This window comes from Pelodiscus sinensis, chromosome 8 (genome assembly GCF_052426305.1).
Source record: "Pelodiscus sinensis isolate ZL-2025 chromosome 8, ASM5242630v1, whole genome shotgun sequence".
Taxonomy (NCBI): domain Eukaryota; kingdom Metazoa; phylum Chordata; order Testudines; family Trionychidae; genus Pelodiscus; species Pelodiscus sinensis.
This window is the reverse complement of record NC_143059.1, coordinates 51454085-51475464: the sequence shown is the minus strand read 5'-3', so window position 1 is coordinate 51475464 and position 21380 is coordinate 51454085. Positions and strand designations below refer to the sequence as shown.

The 21380-nt window shown below is 43.3% G+C and overlaps 1 protein-coding gene across 2 annotated transcripts in view; it reads left to right on the top strand.

The window, feature by feature from the left end:
- DOCK1 (dedicator of cytokinesis 1) overlaps positions 1–21380 on the top strand; it is a 567625-nt gene that overhangs the window by 32391 nt on the left and 513854 nt on the right. For both annotated transcript variants that reach the window (XM_075935276.2, XM_075935277.2), the window contains exon 2: positions 20977–21060. In XM_075935276.2, coding sequence (XP_075791391.2) covers positions 20977–21060 — 84 coding nt within the window. The remainder of the gene's footprint in view (positions 1–20976; positions 21061–21380) is intronic.

The following is a 21380-nucleotide window of genomic DNA, read 5'->3' as shown; positions in this document are numbered from 1 at the left end:
GTAGACATAGCCCTAGAGAGCAAGGGAACAACTGATGCTGCTCCTGCGGGGGACGTCCCCCTCAGGAGCGGCATCAGTTGTTCCCTTGCTCTCTAGGAGAAGCTGCTGCTGCTGCCGCTCCTGCCTGGAAGCGTCCCAGGGACAAAGTCCCCGGGAGCTGCAGGGTCGGATAAAGCGGAGTGTCAGATTACCTGGTGTTGGTTAATCTGGACTCCACGTGTTGGTTAATCCGGACTCCACTGTATCTAAAAGGGTGTCACAGGGAGGATGGGGAAAATTGTTCTCCTTGGCCTCTGATATTAGGACAAGAAGCAATGGGCTTAATTGCAGCAAAGGAGGTTTAGGTTGGATATTAGGAAAAACTTCTAACTGCCAAGGTGCTAAAATACTGAGATAAATTACCTAGGGAAGTTGTGGAATCTCCATCACTGCAGATATTTAAGAACAGGCTGGATAAACATCTATCAGAGATGATCTAGATGGTGCTTGGTCCTGCCATGAGGGCAGGGGGCTGAACTTGATGATCTCTTGAGGGGGAGAGAAAGGAATAGAGCTGTGGCTAGTGTGGCCTCGGCCCTGCTTGGCTGCAGGGGATTGGGGCTGGCTCAGCTTCGGGGTTGCTGGTGGGGGAGAGCTGGCGTTGGCCCAGCCTTGGCTCTGCCCGACGGCCAGGGGACGGCAGCCTGCCGGCGGTGGTGGAGAGGGGACACGCCAGGGCTGTCACATCTTGACCTGGCTCTCCCCGGTGGCGGAGAGGGAGAGCTGGGGCTGCCTATCCCCAGAGGCGGGGGGGAGTGAGGGAGGGAGACAGGCATAGCAAGCAGGGGACGTAGCCCCCGGTGATATTTTAAGTTCATGGTGGGCAGGAACTGTAAGTGTACGTTATGCTTGTTCTTCAGTGTTGGCAAAGCTGGAATTTTGACTCATGTAAGCAGACCCTTCAAAAAGTTTTGCTCTACTTCCAAAGGGCTCACGATCGTATTAACGCGTTTAGTACAAGTTTGGATTTGAAGAAAGTGAAAATATGTACTGATTATATTGGAGTTTCTAAACATAGCATGCCAGTTAAATTTCCCCTTCCATTTTTTTCAGAATGGATGTATCATTTTATATTGGTTCAAAGGGCTTCCCTAAATGGGGAAGAGGAAGTTTTTGTGACCCTGAAAAATTGTGACCATCACGGGAAAACCCTATTGCAAGGAAAAAAAAAGATTGATTACCATAGTGTGGGGCTTTAATGCCTTCAGTAAGGCATACAATAGCTCTTTGTTTAGGTTTGTTTCCAAGCCATGTCTGTTCTCTTGATATTCTGAAAGCTACATAAGTCATGTGACTTCTTATTGATTCGGGTAAAACAATTTCCTCCCTGTTTTTTGCAAAATGCTGTTTTTCTTGTTTATGCCTGCAATACTGTTTGGCTTGCGAACATATTTGAATCGTATATTAATTTATGTTTATAAAAAGAACTGAGACACATACTACATACTTCATATTTATGCAGGGGGCTGACTATTGTGTAGGAGAGAAAGTGTCGGTGGGACAAGCTACAGTTGTTTGCAGTAATTTTTCTCTTTGGCAATTGCTCTTAACAGAGGAAAGTAAGTTCCTGGGGGACTGTTTGACTTCTGCATGTATCTCTGCTCTTTCTCTGCAGTGCTTACTGCAGGAGACTGGAAGCCTGAGGGACTGGGGCCTGTATGTAAGGTGATTGCAAGTAAAGATAAATGTAATAAGGTTTGATCTCTGAAGAACTTAAACAAAAATAAATACCCCATGGTCTCCTGAAAAAAAATCAATATAGGAATTGGTTGATTTTCTGCTGGTGGAAAAAGCCTGTGACAGAAGGAACAATAGAAAACACACATTTCTTGCCACCACCACTTTTTTCTCTCTTGCTCTGGGCTTTTTGCCCTGTCCTATTGCAGTGAATAACATTTTGCAGTGGCCATTTTTTTTTGCTAAGTATTTCGGCAGTGGTGCAATAGCAGCTTTATTATGCAGAGCTGTATTTTTATAGTCAATTGAAATGACTCTTAAAACATAGCTCGCACATTAAACTGACTATTGCTCTTCTATAGAAATACTTGACAAAAGCCATGCTTCTTGCAAAATTGTATTCACAGCAATAGAGACCTATTGCAATAGAGAGAGAGAAACTTTGCAGAAGCCAGGGATTTTGCATCTGACATCCTCCATATCTAAAGGAGATTTACAAAGTCCTCACACAGATGTAGCCAGATTTTCTTGGCACTGATTTTTGTGCAAAGTGTACTGGTGTTAGAACTAGAGCTTTCTAGTTTGCCAAGCTCCTGCATCAGAGGAAGATTTCAATTACTTAATCCTGGGAATGGCCCACAAAGAGGGACTAAGGCCCAACAATAACACAGTTTGTGTGTGGGGATATTTGGGGAGCAATTGATACTTTAAACTAATTGGCTAGTGGTTTGATTCCCCTTCCCTCCAAATCAGGCTGCAGTCCAGCACCAGTCTGTACAGTCTAACTGTTGCTAGAGTGTCAAGAATTGGCTCTGTTCTAGCCTAGTTTTCAGAAGAATGCTTTTACTAAATTGAAATTAAGAAAATTACCTGAGTCCTTCCATCACATACATTGAGGTATTGTCAGAATAATGCATTCTCAAACTGTGGCTTTCCAGCCTCTGTGAGATTAATGTCCAACATATCTGCAGTCATGGAGCTGAGTTATCTTTACGGCTCTGTTCTGCCTCCATCATGTTGCAAGAAGGTAAGAGGCAGACTTCTGGCATGGGAACTCTTGTAACCGGTTGGGTTCCTAAGGACAGGGGTTGCCGTTGGAGCAGCCTCCCCTAAACCTCCCACGTCCTCTGCCACCATGGAGACAGTGCTTGAGAGAACCGGCAGATGAAAGGGCTGTAGTATGGTGTGGTACTGTCACCTGTGTACAGTGTGTTTCAATCAATCAATCAATCAATCAATCAAACTAACTTTTATTTAGCTTTGTTGTGCTTTGTATGATAGTGAGTTTTGGCACATTCACTGTCTTACCTCAGTCCTTTGATTTTTGGGCCTTAGCCACTATTTTGTGCACCTAATACTTACGGGTTAAGTAAACACATATTTTAGTGCTAGAGGTCATTAGATGAGGGAAGCCCTTTAGCAAGGTGGATTCATTTCATTTTTTACTCTTCTCACATGTTTCTTGCACTTTGAGCCTTTTCATCTGCTTCAGCATGGAGTTTTAAAGTTCGTCTCTTGAGGTGCTGGTTTGTTATGACAGTAGAATCTCAGAATTACGAACCGAGTAGTCAGTCACAACTTTATTTGGAACGGAAGTACACAAATAGATAGCAGCAAAGATGAAAAAACAAGAACAAATACAGTACTATGTTAAATGTAAACTACTAAAAAAAGGGAATGCTGCATTTGTCTTTTGCATAATAAAGTTTCAAAGCTGTGTGAAGTCAGTGTTCAGTTGCAAACTTTTGAAAGAACAATCATCGCATTTTGTTCAGAGTTACGAACATTTCAGAGTTATGGCTAACTTCTATTCCCACAGTGTTTGAAACTCTAAGGATCTACTGTGCTACCAGTAGAATGGTAGCATATTATACATCATATTTGTTCCATGTGATCTTGTCTGAACTTTGCCAATGCAGACTGCAGAGTTTGGTTCTGTCAGGCAAAGAGATGTTGGTCATTTGTAAGTTGCCACTGGTGTTCTTGAGACCGTTATCTAATGTTGACCTGTATGGTCTCATTGTTTCCTTGTACTCCGCTATGTGTCTCTTTTCTCGGTTCGGTATAAAAACAGGAATGCACTGAACTTTTATATTGGCTTTCTCTGAGTATGCCTTCTGAAAATTAATCTCAAAATTACCATGACTGTGCTAGATGAACTCTACAAGCTTTAGGTACAGGGAATTCTGTCTGTCAATCTTGATATGGTGTATAATTGGAACTGAATTATCCCCAAATATATATTTAGTCCCATATTAATTGTAATGATTAAATAAATTATTTGGTCTAGGAGTTTGCTTTTAATTACTACAGTCTCTAAATTTGCCTTTACTAGCAATTTAAAAGTATTTATGCTAATATTTTCAATCCTCTTTGTTCTACTTCTCTTCCTTTTCCAGCTTCTCTCTCTCCTGTCTCAATCCCTTCTTTATACATAGGCTTTTTCTCATCCCTTATTAGGGATGTAAAATAGCAGTTAAACAGTTAATGGGTTAAATGAAATGTTTAACCAGTTAACTGTGGTCTCATGGAAGGAGCTTCCAAGCCCGGGTGCCTCCTGCTTCCACCCGGGCCATTGGGTTGGGGCGGCTGCTGCTGCAGCAGCTGGCTGGGGTCCCTCCTGCCTCTGCCCAGGGTGTGAGGCTAGGGCTGCTGGCACAGCCAAGGCCCGGGCTGTGGCTCCACGCCAACAGGCTGGGATAAGAGGCTGAGGCTGCCAGTGTGGCAGGGCCAAGGTTCTCCTGCCCCCACCCAGGGCATGAGGTTGGGGCTGCCAGGGAGGCTGGAACTGGAGCAGCAGCTCTGCACTGCCAGACCAAGGTCCTGCCTGCCCTTGCCTAGAATGTGGTGGGCTGCCATGTGCCAGGTGTCCTTGCCTAGGGCTGGGCTGCCATGTGGCCAGGCTGAGGTCCTCCTGCCCCCACCTAGGGCTGGGGCTGCCACTGCAGCAACCAGCTGGGGTCCATCTGCCTCTGCCTGGGGAATGAGGCTGGGGCTGTTAGGGCTGCCACCAGGTTCACTAGTTACCTATTCGGTAAGCCTAATGCTTACTGCATAATCAGTTAACCAGGTAACTGGTTTACATCCCTATCCTTTACTAGTGTGATTTCGTTCCCTCATTTAGCCTCCTCTCTGTCCCAACAATTTGTGCTTCTGGAAAGTAATGAAAAAAGAGATATTCCTTGTTGAAATATTTCATGAAATACGCCTTATGTATGCTACAATTTTGTCGATTAAAGTCAGGTTCCATCAACAAAACAGTAGATGTGTGCACACAACAATCTGTCTCCTGCCAATTAAATTCTCCTGCTATGCCAATGAATGACATAGGTAGAGCAATTCAGTGTCAGTGCAGATTAGTGGTCAACAATTGACTGATTTTGATCTGATTAGTCAATCCTGGAGAGTCTCCAGTTGAATGCAATGGGCATGTGGAAGGTTTCCTGCCTGCCTGGGCCCAAGCTGTTAATCCATTCCCAAGAGCAGTCAGCACATGCCCCCTAGCTCCGTATGTGTGGCGAGAGGGGCAGGAGTCTTGGCACGCTGCTGTTGCCTGCAAGCACCACCCCTTGCAGCTCCCATTGGCTTGGAATGCGAAACTGGGAGTTGACAGGAGAAGTGCCAGCAGAGAGGGGTAACATATGGAGCCATGTGCCTCCCTGCTCACCTATGGGGCCACAGGGACATCTTGTCCCGTTCCAGAAGCATTGTGTAGAGCCCTGAACATCTCCTCTGGGGTCATACCTCCCTTCTAGCATCGGGCAGGGGGTGGTACAGCCGCATGGCTGGGAGGAGGTGCCAGCATAGGACACTAGCTCCTGAGAGTGGCAGCACTGTGTTCTTCTAGTTTGGCTGCAGTGAGAGCAGAGCCCTGCACATCAGTGGATACTGATATCTGTCCACGAGTAGACATGGTATCTGCACAGGGCTCTAACGTGGGGCCAGGGCTGTGCCACTGACTCTCACTGCAGGAGCTCACACTGAAACCTCCAGCTCCCTCCCAGTGCCAGCAGACCTCCTTGCAGGAGGAATAACAGTAGTTTGAATTAGGAGCTTTAATTCGAACTACCTAGTCTGTGCCGCGTGTAGCCGCGGGCAGGGAGTTCGAACTATGGGCATTTAAAAATGGCGCCCGCCCGGGAACATGCAAATGAAGCCCGGGATATTTAAGTGGTCAAGAGTGGTTTCAATAAAAATTTGCTTGCCACTTAAGGAGGCAAATAAGTAATTCTTGGTTCATTTAATTACAGAAAGACGTATTACTATGGCTTATTGTCAAAATGTTGCTTCAAAGCCCTTCTGATTTGAATAGCACCCTGCTGAGCTTTTCTAATAGCTCTGGTGTATGGTTGCTCAAAATTATCACCAGATGATCCATTGCAACACTCCATCTCTGGGAAAACTTTTCCCTTTGATTTCACAAATGTTTAGCTATGACCATGGGAATATTTTCTTCATTGATGTGTAACCTGGCAAAAAGGTAGCACCAGCAACTCTTTAATCTGCCAAATACACATTTTACAATCATTCTGAATGTGCTGAGTCTGTTGTTGAAGTGGTCTTTGCTGCTGACAGGTTTTCAGGGCATGGCTTTAGTGATCCTGGGAGACATGATCTTATGGGGATTTCCACATCCCCTACTGGAATCTTATTGTGTAGAAAGAAAAGAAAATCCCTGGATGCAGCTTTTTATACAGGAGATTGTGCATTATGCACCTTTGTTGACCACCAGCATTCCCTCTAATTTTTTATGTCCCTGTGTGGAATTAATTTTGTTATGTGCACCCATATGGAGATGATGTGGATGATCTCTGGTGGGAGGTGTCATGATTATGAGGGTTAGCCAGCAGCCTGGGGATTAAGGAGTTAACTACACCTAGCCAGGTGAAGTGACCAGTAGGAATGTAGGTGGGACTTTCAAACTGGGACAAAGGAATTTGGTTTTTTTCCTTTCTCCTTGGCTATGTCTAGACTGCAAGCCTCTTTCGAAAGAGGCTCTTTCGAAAGATTCTTTCGAAAGAGAGCGTCTAGACTGCACGCGGAATTTTGAAAAAGCAAGCTGCTTTTTCGAAAGAAAGCACCCAGTGAGTCTGGATGCTCTCTTTCTAAAAAGCCTGTTTGCTTTCAAGAACGCCTTCTTTCGAAAGAGCACTTTCGAAAGAAGGCGTTCTTCCTCGTGGAATTAGGTTTACCACCGTCGAAAGAAAAGCCGCATTCTTTCGATTTAATTTCGAAAGAACGCGGCTGCAGTCTAGATGCAGGTGAAGTTTTTTCGAAAAAAGGCTACTTTTTTCGAAAAAACCCCTGAGTCTGGACACAGCCCTTTTGTCTCTCTGAGTGAGTCCTCTGCAGCTACAGGGAGGGACAAGCATATGTCTTTCTCCAAGAAACAATTCTTCACTTTATGTAAGTTGGGTAAAGTTGAGGTAGTTTCGTTAGGCTTTATTGTTTTAAGGGTTGGGTATGGGATCTGATATCTGGCACTGCTTAAGAGATGTTTGGCTTTTCTTTTTAACTAAGTTCTAGCCCATGGTGTAATTCCTCCATGAGTATATTTTGTTACCTTTCCATCTGATCCTTACATTTGCAACAGGAATATTGTTGTAATAATAAAAGTTTTCTCCCTTCGTTTTATTAACCTGGCATTGGTTACTGTGTGTCCTGATTTTTATAATAGGGGTGAGATTTCCCAAATAATCTTTCTCCTAATCTCGTTATTAATATTTGGGTGGTGGCAGCAGAAGTTTTATTCCCAAAATCTAGGGTTTTAAGATTTTGGGGGACATTTTATACCAAAGCCTGGTAGATAAGGCTTTGAGGTATACCTGCTGGCCCCCACTTCTGCATTTATCATGCCAGAGTGGGGAAGGAGCCATGACGGGGGTTGGCACCAAGGGATTTGCGTTGTGTGGGATGAAGACCCTGGTTGGGGTACAGGCTCTGGGGTGAGGCTGGGCATGAGGCATTTGAGGTGCAGGGGGATCTCCAGCCTGGGGTCAAGAGATTTGGATTGCAGGAGTGGGCTCAGGGCAAGAAGTTGGAAGGGGCTGTGGGATCTCAGGGGTGGGAGTTAAGGTGCAGGACGGGGGTTTGGGAATGAGGTACTGGCCTGCAGGGTTTGGGAGGGAATTAGGGACTTAGTTGACAGAGGGGGCTTAGGGTTGCGGTCGGGGGGTGGGGTATAGAGTGCTTACCTGGAGAGCTCCTGTTTGGTGGTAGTGGGAACCAGGTAGTTTCACATGGCCTGCGTTGCCCTGCACTCACTTGCAGGCACTGCCCCTCACAGCTCCCGTTGGCTGTGATTACTGGTCAATAGGAGCTGAGAGGATGGAGCCCCTAGGGGAGAACAGAGTGGAGAAAGAGGTGCTTGGTGCTTGCATGATGCAGATCCAGCCGGGGTAAAGGAATGGCAGTGCATGGGGCTGCCCTCCCATGCCAGGAAGAGCTGATGTGAAACACAGTGACTTTACAGGCTGCAGCCGTGGGGTGTGGGAAACCCTGGGTTGCAGCCCCTACAGCCCTTTTCTTAATTAGCGTGCAGGAAGAGTAATGGTGATGAAATATTTTTGTGTCTTTGTGGAGCTAAAAAACAAATAGCTATTTGTTTTTAAGTTTAAAGCTAGCATGGGAATATATAGTTCACATCTGCAACATCATAGCACTTGTGGTACAGTAAGATACCTTTGCATTCAATCGTTGGGAGAAACGTCCATTCAGCATATAGTGAAATGCTCTCTCGTTACATTTTGTTTTTTGTTTTCTTCCCCACATGCACTTTGCTCCAATTCTTCCATGTTGCACTTCTCCTTTTTTCTGTTGTGCACAGGTTAATGGGTGTGATTTGTATAGTTGATTTTCTTTACAAAGACTTGATGATTTTTGTGTGTGTGTGTAATTACAGTAGCATCCAATTCATTGCTCATTCCTTTCTCTTCTCCTAGAGTTGAGAAAATAGTTTCTTTATGCCAGTGCTAATCTTTTGTTTCTGACACTTCAGTACTTATTCAATCCTGGCTTGTGGCGATGTGTGGGGGGAAAAGGTGGGGTTTGCTGGAAAAGAGTCAATCACTACATCATTATTTTTGAAAACAGGCACTGATGAAGTGAAGGGAGTGCCATTATTGTTGAGATGCCTTTTTATAGACAAGGATAATATATTTTACCCATATATACACAAACAGGCCCACTAATGGGAGTGGTGGTGGTAAATGGGGCAGTTGCCTCGAGGCCTGCCAATTCAAAGCAGTCTGGGACTCCTGGCTACTGATACTGTGGCCGTGATGGTAGAGTCTGGAACTCCAGCCCCTTTAAATCACCGCCAATGCTCTGCAGGCTGAGGAGAGGAGGGTGCGTTGCACTCTGGACAGCGCTGAAAGCGGCCTCTGGGACAGAGAGGTGTGCTTGGGCTCTGCACTGGCTGTTGCAGGCCCCACCTCTACGAAGGCTGTCAGTGTCCCCGCACACAAATATGAAAGAAGATGCTTGTAGGGCATTCTCTGTCCTTGTGACTTGAGTTCATTTTGTTTACTGTTCCCTCACCATAGTTGCTTGGTCCATTAAATTGTATAACTGAAGTTCTCAAATCCATTGGGGTAGTTTGTCATATTCGCTGAGTGGTCTTCAGCCCGCAGGCAGATCCATATCAACTAGGTAATGGAAAATTACTAAATCCATCTGGAACTGTTCTTGTTGAATGCAGATCTCAAGAGCAGTAGCAGTTCTTCTTATTCATCATTGTGTCCTCTAAAATTATGAAGTGCTGTTCCTATATTGATAAGGTTTGCCATGTTCAGTTTCAGCAGTGGATTACATTTAGTAGCACACTGGAAATGGGCTATCGTCTATTTGCAACAAGTCAGCATTTGAGAATATTTGTAATGACATTCTAGGAAGCAAAGGCCTTATTTGCAATGGTGCTGAGCATTGCAACTCCAGATGATGTAAGTAGGAACAGTGGGTGCTCGATACAATTGAAAATAAGGCTTTACATTTATTTCTGTGTTGTTATAAAGTGCTGTTATGTGTGTTTGAGATGTACTTTTCTGAATGCTAATTTTCTTTATAGACACAATCAGAAAAAAGATGCTCAGACTCATTTAGCCTTCTAGATAGTTATAGCCCATGCCACAGGCTTCAGATAATAATTGTCTCTCCTCAGTCTTGTCATGTAGATGAAGTCTAATAGTCCTCTCTGACTGGAACTGTACTGCATTCAGCTTGCGTTCCTTTCAAAAAAGCTTTCCTGCTCAGGGGTTGGTAGCCAGACCACGAGAGAAGCTGCAAGATATTGGACTGGTCACGGAGAAACTATGAATGAACTGAATGAACATGGCACTTGGTGCTTCCTCCACTGCCAAGGACTATCTGGGTCTAACTGCATTGGCTCTGTTGGTATCTATTGGGCAGCAAGTTCTTGGTGCAATCCTACCCTGCCCCACTAGCTGTAGGGTTGCTATATCTGGGGAGGAATATTGTGCTTATCAGCTAGGGAAGTGTGCTCCTCCTGGAGCTCCAGTTCCTCTCTTATTACTTTTGCCTGAATATTTAGTCTTCCTTGCATTGTGCATCTGCTGCTGAAAGAGGCACAGAGAAATGTGTTTTTTTTTTTTTAAAGCAAACTATATGAGCAATATTAAATGGAAAAAGGCTATCAATATCCTGATAGAGCAGTCAGGACCACGGGTCAGAATAGGGTAAATCCTCAGGCTGAGTGTATCAGAGGAATTTGTAGTAAAGTTCCAGGTTGAGGTCAATACCAAGGATCAAGCTTGTATCCGATTTCAGAGTCTGGATCAGAAGAGGTCCAAATCAAGGTGAAGTCGAAGACAGGCATTCACGAGGAAGAATGATTGTGGCAGCTATAGGAGATCTGCCTGTTGCTTGGACACTTCTTGGAATGTTCCTTGAGTTTATACAGGATGGGGATCCAATCAGGAGCTGTGAAACTACTGCTTGTTAGACCCATAGAGGTGGGACTTCATGTGGCTTGTGTCTCCAGTGGGTCGTGGATAGCGCAAGTTGGTTACAGCTGCTGCTGGATGGTCATGTGAAAGTACTGCCAGGCAGCTCTACAGGCCCATGTTTGAGTCTTGCTGTTTTTTTCAGGGTATCATAAGCTCAGGTCCCTCTGGAACAGAAAATATCTTCCTACAAATCAAAAGCATCAAGATCCTGTTTTAGACCGTGTTAACTACGTATTCCATTTCTGACACATCACCTACATTAAAACTTTATAGTTTCTATTTAATTTTAGCAAAGATTCCTGTCTTGAATTTACCAGTATCTACTGAAGTGGCTCCATCCATGAATCGGCATTCTTTAACTCCTGTTCAAAGGACTGCAAAACTGCATAAAGCTTGTAAAGTTGCAGATTGAGCAAAGGATGAAATTACAAAGTTACTATCTTTAGAGCTCGGTGGCCACATTTTAAAAAGAGAAATCTTTCTCTGTGTTCATTGCATACAAACAGAGAAAAGCTTTTTTTGAGTAAAAAGTCTGAAGCTATTGTTCAGAATTTTAAAAGTTTTAAAAGGTGACTTTCCCTGGAAGCAACATAAAATTGGCCAGATCCCTTGTACATTTCTTCCATAATACCTTTCAGCAATAATATACCATATAAATTACCCCAACTTGACCATTGTAATCTCTACTAAGAATGTTAAATATCGGTTAATTTACTAGTTGAGTAGTTGATGGAATTTCCATCGACTACTTGACGAGTTGATAGGCACTTGTGCATTCCTCCTTTGCATTCCTCTTGCTCATTTCAAAGGAGGAATGTGGCACTCTGCATGCAGCCCAGGGCCAGCAGGAAGTCCCTCTGACTCCAGGCTGCATGTGGGCATGTCAGCTTTGAAATTTACAAGAGTCTCCAGCAGGGGCTCTTCTACATTTCAAAGCAGAAGTGCCCTCATAGAGCCCTGGGTCAGCGGACTCCATGTTGCGCTGCCTATTTGAAATGCCACATGGAGCTTGGGGTCAGCTGGGGACTCCCCAGCTGATGCCAGGCTCTGCATGGCATTTCAGAGGAACCCAGGATCAGCTGGGAAATCCCCAGCTGACCGCAGGTTCCGCATGGCATTTCCCTACAACCCGGGGTCAGCTGGGGACTCCCTAACTGATCCCGGGTTCCTTTGAAATGCCACGTAGAGCCCAGCATCAGCTGAGGAGTTCCCAACTGACCCCGGGCTCCCCGTGGCAACTGCTGCTTTGAAACGCCACCTCAGCATTTCAAAGGGGCAGCGCTGCACAGCTAATCCTGGACTCAGCTTTGCGGCGCTGCCGCTTTGAAAACTTTGTTCTTTTTCTGGGGCTTTCAGTTGTCCTGCCACAACTAAGCCCTGACCTTGCTTGAAGTTAGGAAAAGAGGAAGCTGCATACCAAATTTGGTGGCCCTAGCTCTTACCGTTGAACAAATGGATTTGCACACAGACACACTCTGTTTATCTTATTCCCTGTTAGCAATACTGAAACATGTTTTTTAAATGAATTTTAATGTAATCATTTCTTCACAGTACTCCTATGTCATTGCTTCTTATTCAGCCTACATCAGTGATAAGGTGACAGACAGTTACTAAATGACTCTTCAGTGTCCTGTATAAAAGTAGTTGGTCATCACAGTAGATTTCCTATTAGGTGAGTGTTCAAATCAGTCAGCACTAATTAGCACTCTCAGTCTTTGTGTCAGAGAAATTAAGAATTAAAGCAGAATGGAAGCAGAGCTGTGCTCTGTTCTGGAGGTGGTCCTGTCAGGTTGAGGCATATTGTCAGGGAAGGGTGTGGTAAATTTCACTGCTTCTTATTACTCTGTAATAGCAGCAGCTGAACAGAATAATTCATTTTTCAGGATTGCCATTTGACGCTTTTCACAAGCGAGAATTAACTTGCATGAGAGAGAAGATATTAATTTAATGTCTTTCATTCCTGTTCACATAGAATCATAGAACAGTAGAACTGGAAGGGACCTCAAGAAGTCATCGAGTCCAGTCCCCTGACATCTCGGCAGAACCCGGTACCGTCTAGACCATCCCTGATAGATGTCTATCTAACCTGCTCTTAAATATTTCCAGAGATGGAGATTCCACAACCTCCATAGGCAATTTATTCCAGTGTTTAACCACCCTGATGGTCAGGAAGTTTTTCCTAATGTCCATCCTAAACCTCCCTTGCTGCAAATTAAGCCCATTGCTTCTTCTCCTATCATCAGAGGCCAAGGAGAACAATTTTTCTCCCGCCTCCTTGTGATACCCTTTTAGATGCTTGAAAACTGTCCCCTCTCAGCCTTTTCCTATCCAAACTAAACAAGCCCAATTCTTTAGAGGTAATGTTTTCTAGACCATTAATCATTCTTGTTGCTCTTCTCTGGACCTTCTCCAATTTCTCCACATCTTTCTTGAAATGTGGTGCTCAGAACTGGACACAATACTCCAATTGAGGCCTAATCAGCGCAGAGTAGAGCAGAAGAATGATTTGTTGTCTTGTTCACAACACTCCTGTTAATGCATCCCAGAATCATGATTGCTTTTTTTTGCAACGGCATCACGCTGTTGACTCATATTTACCTTGTGGTCCACTATGACCCCTAGATCCCTTTCTGCAGTACTCCTTCCTAGACAGTTGCTTCCCATTCTGTATGTTTGAAATGGATTGTTCCTTCCTAAGTGGAGTACTTTGCATTTGTCCTTATTAAACTTCATCCTATTTACCTCCGACCATTTCTCCAGTTTGTCCAGATCATTTTGAATTATGACCCTATCCTCCAAATCACTTGCAACCCCTCCCAGCTTGGTATCATCTGCAAACTTAATGAGTGTACTCTCTATGCCAGTTGTCCCCAACGTTTTGGGGCTGCCGGGCGCCTGGGGGCGGGGCCGCTCACGCGCCACGCATACGGGGGCGGGGTCGCTCACGGGCCACGTGCCTGGGGAAGGGGCCAAGCATGCGCTGCACGCCCGGGGCTGGCACCGGCATGTGCCGCGACCCCGGGCAGCAGCCGCCCAGCTGTCGCGTGCCCGGGGCCGACACCGGCATGTGTGGTGACCCCGGGCAGAGGCCGCCCAGATGCCGCATGCACGGGGCCAGCACCGGCATGCGCAGCGACCCCGGGGCAGAGGCCTCCTATGCACCCGGGGCTGGCACCTGCCGCACACCCGGGGGCGGGGCCAGCCCAGATTGCTCTGTGGGCGCACATAAATGGCCCGGCGGGCGCCATGGCACCCATGGGCACCGTGTTGGGGACCACTGCTCTATGCCAATATCTATATAGTTGATGAAGATATTGAACAGAACTGGTACCAAAACAGACCCATGCAGAACACCACTTGTTATGCCCTTCCAGCAGGATTGTGAACCATTAATAACTACTCTCTGGGAATGGTTATTCAGCCAGTTATGCACCCACCTTATAGTAGCCCCATCTAAGTTGTATTTGCCTAATTTATTGAGAAGATGATCGTGCAAATCTGTATCAAATGCCTTACTTAAGTCTAGGTATACCATGTCCATCACTTTTCCCTTATCCACAAGACTCGTTATCCTATCAAAAAAAGCTATCAGATTGGTTTGACATGATTTGTCCTCTACAAATCCATGCTGGCTGTTACCTATAAACCTATTATCTTCAAGGTGTTTGCAGATGAATTCCTTAATTACCTGCTCCATTATCTTCCCAGGCACAGAAGTTAAACTGACTGATCTGTAGTTTCCTGGGTTGTTCTTATTTCCCTTTTTATAGATGGGCACTATATTTGCCCCTTTCCAGTCTTCTGGAATCTCTCTCATCTTCCATGATGTTTCAAAGATGATAGCTAAAGGTTCAGATACCTCCTCTATCAGCTCCTTGAGTATTCTAGGATGCAGTTCACATGTGGGTTTTGTCATATTAAGGTTATTTAGTTCAGATGGCTGAGAAATGGATAGTTAGGATGAGGCGCTAATTTAGATGGGTACAGGAAAATGTCCTGTCCATGGATGTTAGATTTGGGTGTCTAAGGTAATCCTTATTTAGGTTCAACAGGAAAAATATCAAGACATTTTTATCTTAGAGATGCTGAGCACCCACAAATCCTTTTGATTTTAGTCAGAGTTACTTGTTCAGCAGATCTGAAAATCAGACCACTTTCATTCAAGAGTTTATATATGAATTTAGATGGCTAGGCACACAAACCTTAAAAATATGGTATTAGGCTATAGAAAACTGGTAATACAGAACTGGAAATTTCTGATGGTTCATAATCAAATAGAGTGTCCCTTGTCCTGCTGTTGAGGAAACAAAACCTGAACAATGAAATGTTAATGAGTACATAAGAGTTCAAAATGCTAATTTTTATTAATGTTTTCATGGAGTGCTTTTGCTGAATAGTAGTTATGTTTTTAAAATGTTGCACTACAGATATTTAGGAGAAGTTTCTATTTTTAATGAAAAAGGGAAAAATTATCTAAGGGTTACTTAAATTGTCTGGTTTTGATGTTAGTAAAACTGTACTGTTTCCTAAGGTTTACAGTAAATACTGCTGAAGTGCTTAGTTTCCAGTACAAGACTGCAATTCATTTTTGTGACAGTTCTATTGAAAATTTTATTTTGGTACCGTAAACAATCTCCTGTATTCCTTAAAAGTCCTCTTAGTTGGTGTCATTTCTGATATTCCTTATTTGCTTTATTTTTTATGTTACTCATTCAGTTGAAAAAGCACCTCATATTGGACTCCTGAATGTGCTAAAGTGAAACTTTTAAAAAAGGAATATACCAAAATCTTAAAGGGTATTTAATTAAGAACTTTACTGTCAACAGTGAGACTTGTAACTTGAAATTTTATATCTGAAGCTAACTTAGCAGGAAGATAAGTGACTGACTACTGTATGAAACAAAATACAGGACTATGTAGCACTTTAAAGACTAACAAGGTGGTTTATTAGATGATGAGCTTTCATGGGCCAGACCCACTTCCTCAGATCTGGAGGATTTCATCTGGCCCACGAAAGCTCATCATCTAATAAACCATCTTGTTAGTCTTTAAAGTGCTACATAGTCCTGTATTTTGTTTCAGCTACACCAGACTAACACGGCTACATTTCTATCACTGACTACTGTATATGGTTCTTTCAGAAATGATTAGGGAAAACAGACTTAGCAGTCAGATTCATGGCCATGAGATAATCATGTTTAAAAAAACAGATTAAGAGCTTTCCTTGTGATGCAGGCAAGTTCTGATGGCCTGTTAAAAGGTAGGGTTAAGGACATTGTCTCTTTGGGGAGCACACTCTCTCTGTTCATGCTGAGAGTTCAGATACGTGAGGACACATGAGGACTGGCTTTTGTCATTTCATCATCATCAAATTCCTTAAATTTGCTATTTTACTGAAGGGCATCTTCATTACCATGGAGCAATGAGAAAAACTGAGCATTCGGTCTTGAATAAAGTTCTGTATTTTAACAGCTTCTTGAATGACTCAGCACAGATTTTCAGGAATTCTCTTAACTGCATGACCGTGGTAGTATGTGAAACAAAGCCTTGAGGCATGAAGTTCAAAGTTTTGGATCTGTGAGACCAGGCCTCTATTTGTACCTGTCTTCGCTATGGTTCAATCTATGGGGTTGCTTTAAAGTAGTGGTTCCCAACCTGTGGTCTGCAGATCCTTAGGGGTCCATGGAAAGTTTTTAAAAGTTACTTTTCTTTTTCTCTCCTCCTCCTCCTCCTCCCAGAATGGGGGGAACAGCTGCCGTGTGCGCCAGGAAGTGTTACTGCTAAGCTGCACTGCGCTGCAGCAGTTTCACAGGTGATTAATCAGCACTGGCCATTTAGTCAGCACCATGTTTGGAATCCTAAACTTCTGACTGGGCAAGGCTGATTAATCACCTGTGAAGCTGTGCTGCTACGCAGTTTAGAGGGCACCCAGACATGGCTTGCTTTTAATCCCATTCTCCGGAAGCTAAGGGAGTGTGAGGAAAGTGCTTGCATGCCATGCATGCCTCTTATGCCTGGCTGGTGTGTGAGAGGCATGCATGGGATGCTGGTGTGTGAGAGGCATGCTCCCTTAGCATCCAGGGGAACAGGATGAAAAGCACGGCTGCTGCCCTCCCATGCCCCCAAAGTTCTGCCCTTGCCTAATACCCTCCCGAAATTCCACCCTTGAGGAGTTGGCAGCTCCAGAGCTCCCTTGCGCAGAGAGCCCTCTTGCTCAGTGGATGGGCAATGGACGGAGGGGACAGGGGGTGAGGAAGCAGCATGGGCGAGCAGCAGCCAATGGGACCTGAGAAGCTCCATACCTTGTAGTCTGCATGTCCCTTAGCCCGTGTTGAAGCTGACAGGCTATGACTGTATTCTGGAGTCAGCTTATGTACAGGTCAGTCACTTTTTACCATTTTTTTTCTCTTTTGAATAGGGTTCCCAGGTGTCGGGTATTGATCCGGACAGTCCTGTATTTTCACCACCTGTCCTGTATAAAAAGTTCAGAAAATACCGGACACCTAAAATGTTGAGTATTTTCTGATTTTTTTTTCCCCTGACCAGGAGGTGAAAATACAGGGTGCTTACCTGATTCCGCAGGGGAACTGTCTGGCCCAGAGCAGGGAGACAAGATAGCGAATGGCTGCTGGCAGTCTGTTTGGGCCAAAAAGCCTCAAAAGCATTTCTTAAAGGGACCAAGCTGGTCCTTTAACATTTTTTTATTTTTTTGCTCAACAACTTCGGTCTCCCCCTTCTTTTTTCCTCATCTGAATGTTTTCCCTGGTTGTTTTTTCCCCTGTTGTCGGGAAGGGTGTGTGTGTGTGTGTGTGTGTGTGTGTGTGTGTGTGTGTGTGTGTGTGTGTGTGTGTGTGTGTGTGTGTGTGTCGGGGAGGGTGTGTGTGTGTGTGTGTGTGGTATTTTTGGTTAAACCATCTGGCAACCCTGCTTTTGAATATGTCACCTCTCTCTAGCCATTCAAAAGCTATTAGAGTGGTGGGAAGAGTTTAGTTGGGATAGCAAAAATGGCTTGTTTGGGGGTTCTGTGAAATTTTAATAGATTGAAAAGGGGTCCGTATGCCTGAAAAGGTTGGGACCCACTGCATTAAAATAATCCTAAAACACGTAGAAATTGATCTCCTGAAATGTCTTGAATGAGCTCTCCCCCATTGTTTGTCCTAGTACAGCTTTACAAAATAGCAAGCATTCCTGAAGGGAACTGTTGGCTATATAATTCTTATGCCCTAGATTCTGTTTGTTACCAAAGATGTAGGTTGCTTCATCATTTTGAATTGCTAAGTAGGGAATTTTAATAAGAGTTTTGAAAGCAATTGTTCTTGAAACATCCTCAGTTGCAATACTATCATGCTGAGAAATAGTGTTTGACAAACCTGTTGTATTTGGTTTGGTGGTTCTTGGGCCCTCTACAATTTTTGAAAACATATTTGTTGTATGGGATGCATTTTTCTGCAAGATCACACTACTGTGGAATTGGCAGATACACAAGGTATCTGAAAGGTATTCTTGCTGGCATCCGTAGTTTGACTTAAAACAACAAAGGTTCAAGTTTTGCTAGGAAAAAAAGCAAGTTTATATTTCCTTGGGGATGACCTTATTTTTGAAAATTACATCTTCAAAGACTTTTTGTCAGCTAACACTTCAGCAGACCTACTATTGTTTCTAAATAATTGATGTAAAGTTGTATGCTTTACTTAATTGTTTCTGCATTTTTCTTTGATTTGTCATTGGAACATCTTGCCACTGTCCATCTGTGCAAAACAATTAATCTTTCTGAAATTACTCCTCAAGCAGGAATGAGGCCCAACAGAGAATGGACAATGTATGCATGCAGTTGTACAAAGCTTAACAGTACCCTGGAACCTTAGCAATTTACAGCAGTTAACTTCCAGTGTTCATTTCAGTCATCTTTTATCAGGGACTGTAGGTGCATAGCTTGTACTATTTTTATATAAGATAAATCTGGGTATACACTTGTGTGGGTGCAGGGTTCATTGTTATTTTATTGTCCAGAGACTTTAGCAGCCTACAGCCCACCCATGTATTTTGCAACTTTACAGTAAACCACTAGCTAGTGTTCACAAGTTATGATAAATTAACCTTAATTGACATTGACATCATTACATGTTTTTTGTATTTGTATCACTTCATATTTATCTCTTGCAATTTTTTGGCATTACTTTCTGTGCTGCTAGCATTCATAGGTTTGAAAGCCAGATGTGAACACGATGGCTATGTCTACACTACTTTTTTTGCAGAAGAGCTAATGCAAATGAAGTGCTCATTAGTGTTTTCTTGTGCTTCATTTGCATAATCTCTTCTGATCCTTTTTGCTCACAAGGTTTTTGCTCAAAAACAAGCAGTGTGGACATGTCCGTTTTGCGCAAAAAACCCCTTTCTGTGCAAGATCCTTATGCCTACACAAGGATCACGGACATGTCCGCACTGCTTGTTTTTGTGCAACAACCTTGTGCGCAAAAAGGATCGGAAGAGATTATGCAAATGAAGCATGAGAAAATGATAATGAGCGCTTCATTTGCATTGCCTCTTCCGCAAAAAGTTCATAGTGAAGACAAAGCCTGAGGTGCAGCTGGCCTGGCCCTGCCAGAGCAGCCTCTGCCTCTGGTGTGGTGGGCTTGGCTGGAATGGCCCTCTGGGTAGCAAGTCCCATCCCAACTGGAGCAGCACACAGCACAGCAGGTCTGGGTGGAGGGATGCTTCAGCCTGGCCGTGTCTACCATGCTGCGGGTGGGAGTCTGCTCCCGTGGCCCCCCTGACCACAGCATGACACGTAGGGCTGGTTAACATTTGAAATGGGATTTTTACATTCGTATGAGGGAGGGACAAGTCTCCATTTCTGAGAAACCAGGTAGCCTGCCAACCTCACCAACCCTCTTCGTGCCACCCCCAAGCCAACCCTCCAGCGCTCACAAAACCCCCCTGACTGACCCTCCCCAGTGACTGCAGCCATCTCCCTTCACACCTTCAGTCCCAGCACTAGCAATGCCCTGCAGGCCACCCCTGAGAAACCATGATTCCCCTCCTAGCATCTATGATGCCTTCTTCACAAACACCCGCAGCATTCCCAAGATTTAATTAAGGGTATTTTGCAAGTCGTGGACAGGTCAGGGGCCGTGAACTTGTGTTTGTCCATTTTTTTGGGGTTTTTTTGCTAAAAATACCAGTGACTATAACATAGCCATCGTGATGATGCATTGTGTAACTAAAGACTCTGTCAGCTAAACATAAAGAACATGTAAATATTTGGATATTGCACTCTGGCTGTTTGTCATTTGCGACGCTAGGTACAATTGTCTGGGACTTTTAGAAATTTGTGTGAAAACACTCATGGTAATTTTTTTCACAAGTTGTGCTTTTGTGAGCAGATTTTTTTTTTTTTTTAAATCAACATTTCATGGTAGGCAAGTGTTTTGTTTTTATTGTTGACAAATTTTCCGGATTAATGGTAATTATAGAGCAACATTAGTCTTCTAGCTGGAAGTCTGATAGCAGCGACTGTGGGTGAAGTTTAAGAACCTAAATAAAATAAAATAGAATCAGAAATATAAGCCCTTTCTTATAAAACAAATAAAAGGTTAAGGTATATAAGGTATTTAATGTATAGCCTCTGCTTTTCCTAACTAGTCCTCGCTAATCATATATGTATATACAATTATTTAATCCTGGGTTTTGTTTTTAGGGTATAATATTGATGCAGTGAAGGAATAATGTGTTAGTGCATGGACTCAGACATAAATTGTCCTTTAATATTTTAGTAATATTAAGGTGCTTGATTTTTTAAAAATTGATAAATCAAGCTTTCAAAACATTTTACAAGTGTACTTAAATAAAACTGTTATGAAGGTGACAATGAAGGACAAAATAATATAGGTAATCACAAAACTTCATGAGGTTAACACACAATATTTGTACATACTTCATTAGGTTTGTTTTCTAAGATGCATTTTTTTATACAAAAAAGCAAATACGAAATTGTATTTACAGTATCATATATTGTTTCAAGTAAAAAATCTGTGATATAATTGCAAAAATATTTTACCTAATTTGTGATGTTAGAGACTGAGTGAAATGTTGCATTTCTAAAAAGATGACGTGGTTTTTTTGTTTGTCTTATGATTTGAAGAACTGGGTTAGAATAGTAATTTCGATACGTATAATATAAAATATTGGGTCAAGAGGCTGAATGTGGTAACAGGATGCTGTTAAGTCACTTTAAAATGTGCAGAAGTAAAACTTATACTTTTTTCAGTGTGTTAACAACAGTACTTTCTCTTTTTAGCTTTCTATAATTATGATGCAAGGGGTGGCGATGAACTTTCCTTACAAATAGGTGACACCGTGCATATATTAGAAACATATGAAGGTAAGTCAGATACATATTTGATTCAAAATCATTGTTCACACCATTACTCTGCTCTTGTTTGTGTGATTTTAACATATCAGTATATTTTAGCAGATAGTAAACTACTGTATTTACATGACTAATGTTGTCTTGGGGACAGAATTAACAAATGCTACATGTAAATGAATAGGCAGGTAATAAAATACCTAATGAGAACCTTTTTTTAAATGCACAATTTCTTTTTCTATTCAAGATAAATATTCTCTCACCTGTTACCCCAAGGACGTAGGTAGCAAATAGGTTAAAAATGCTGCTTGGTGCCCTTGTCAGAAGTACAGGAT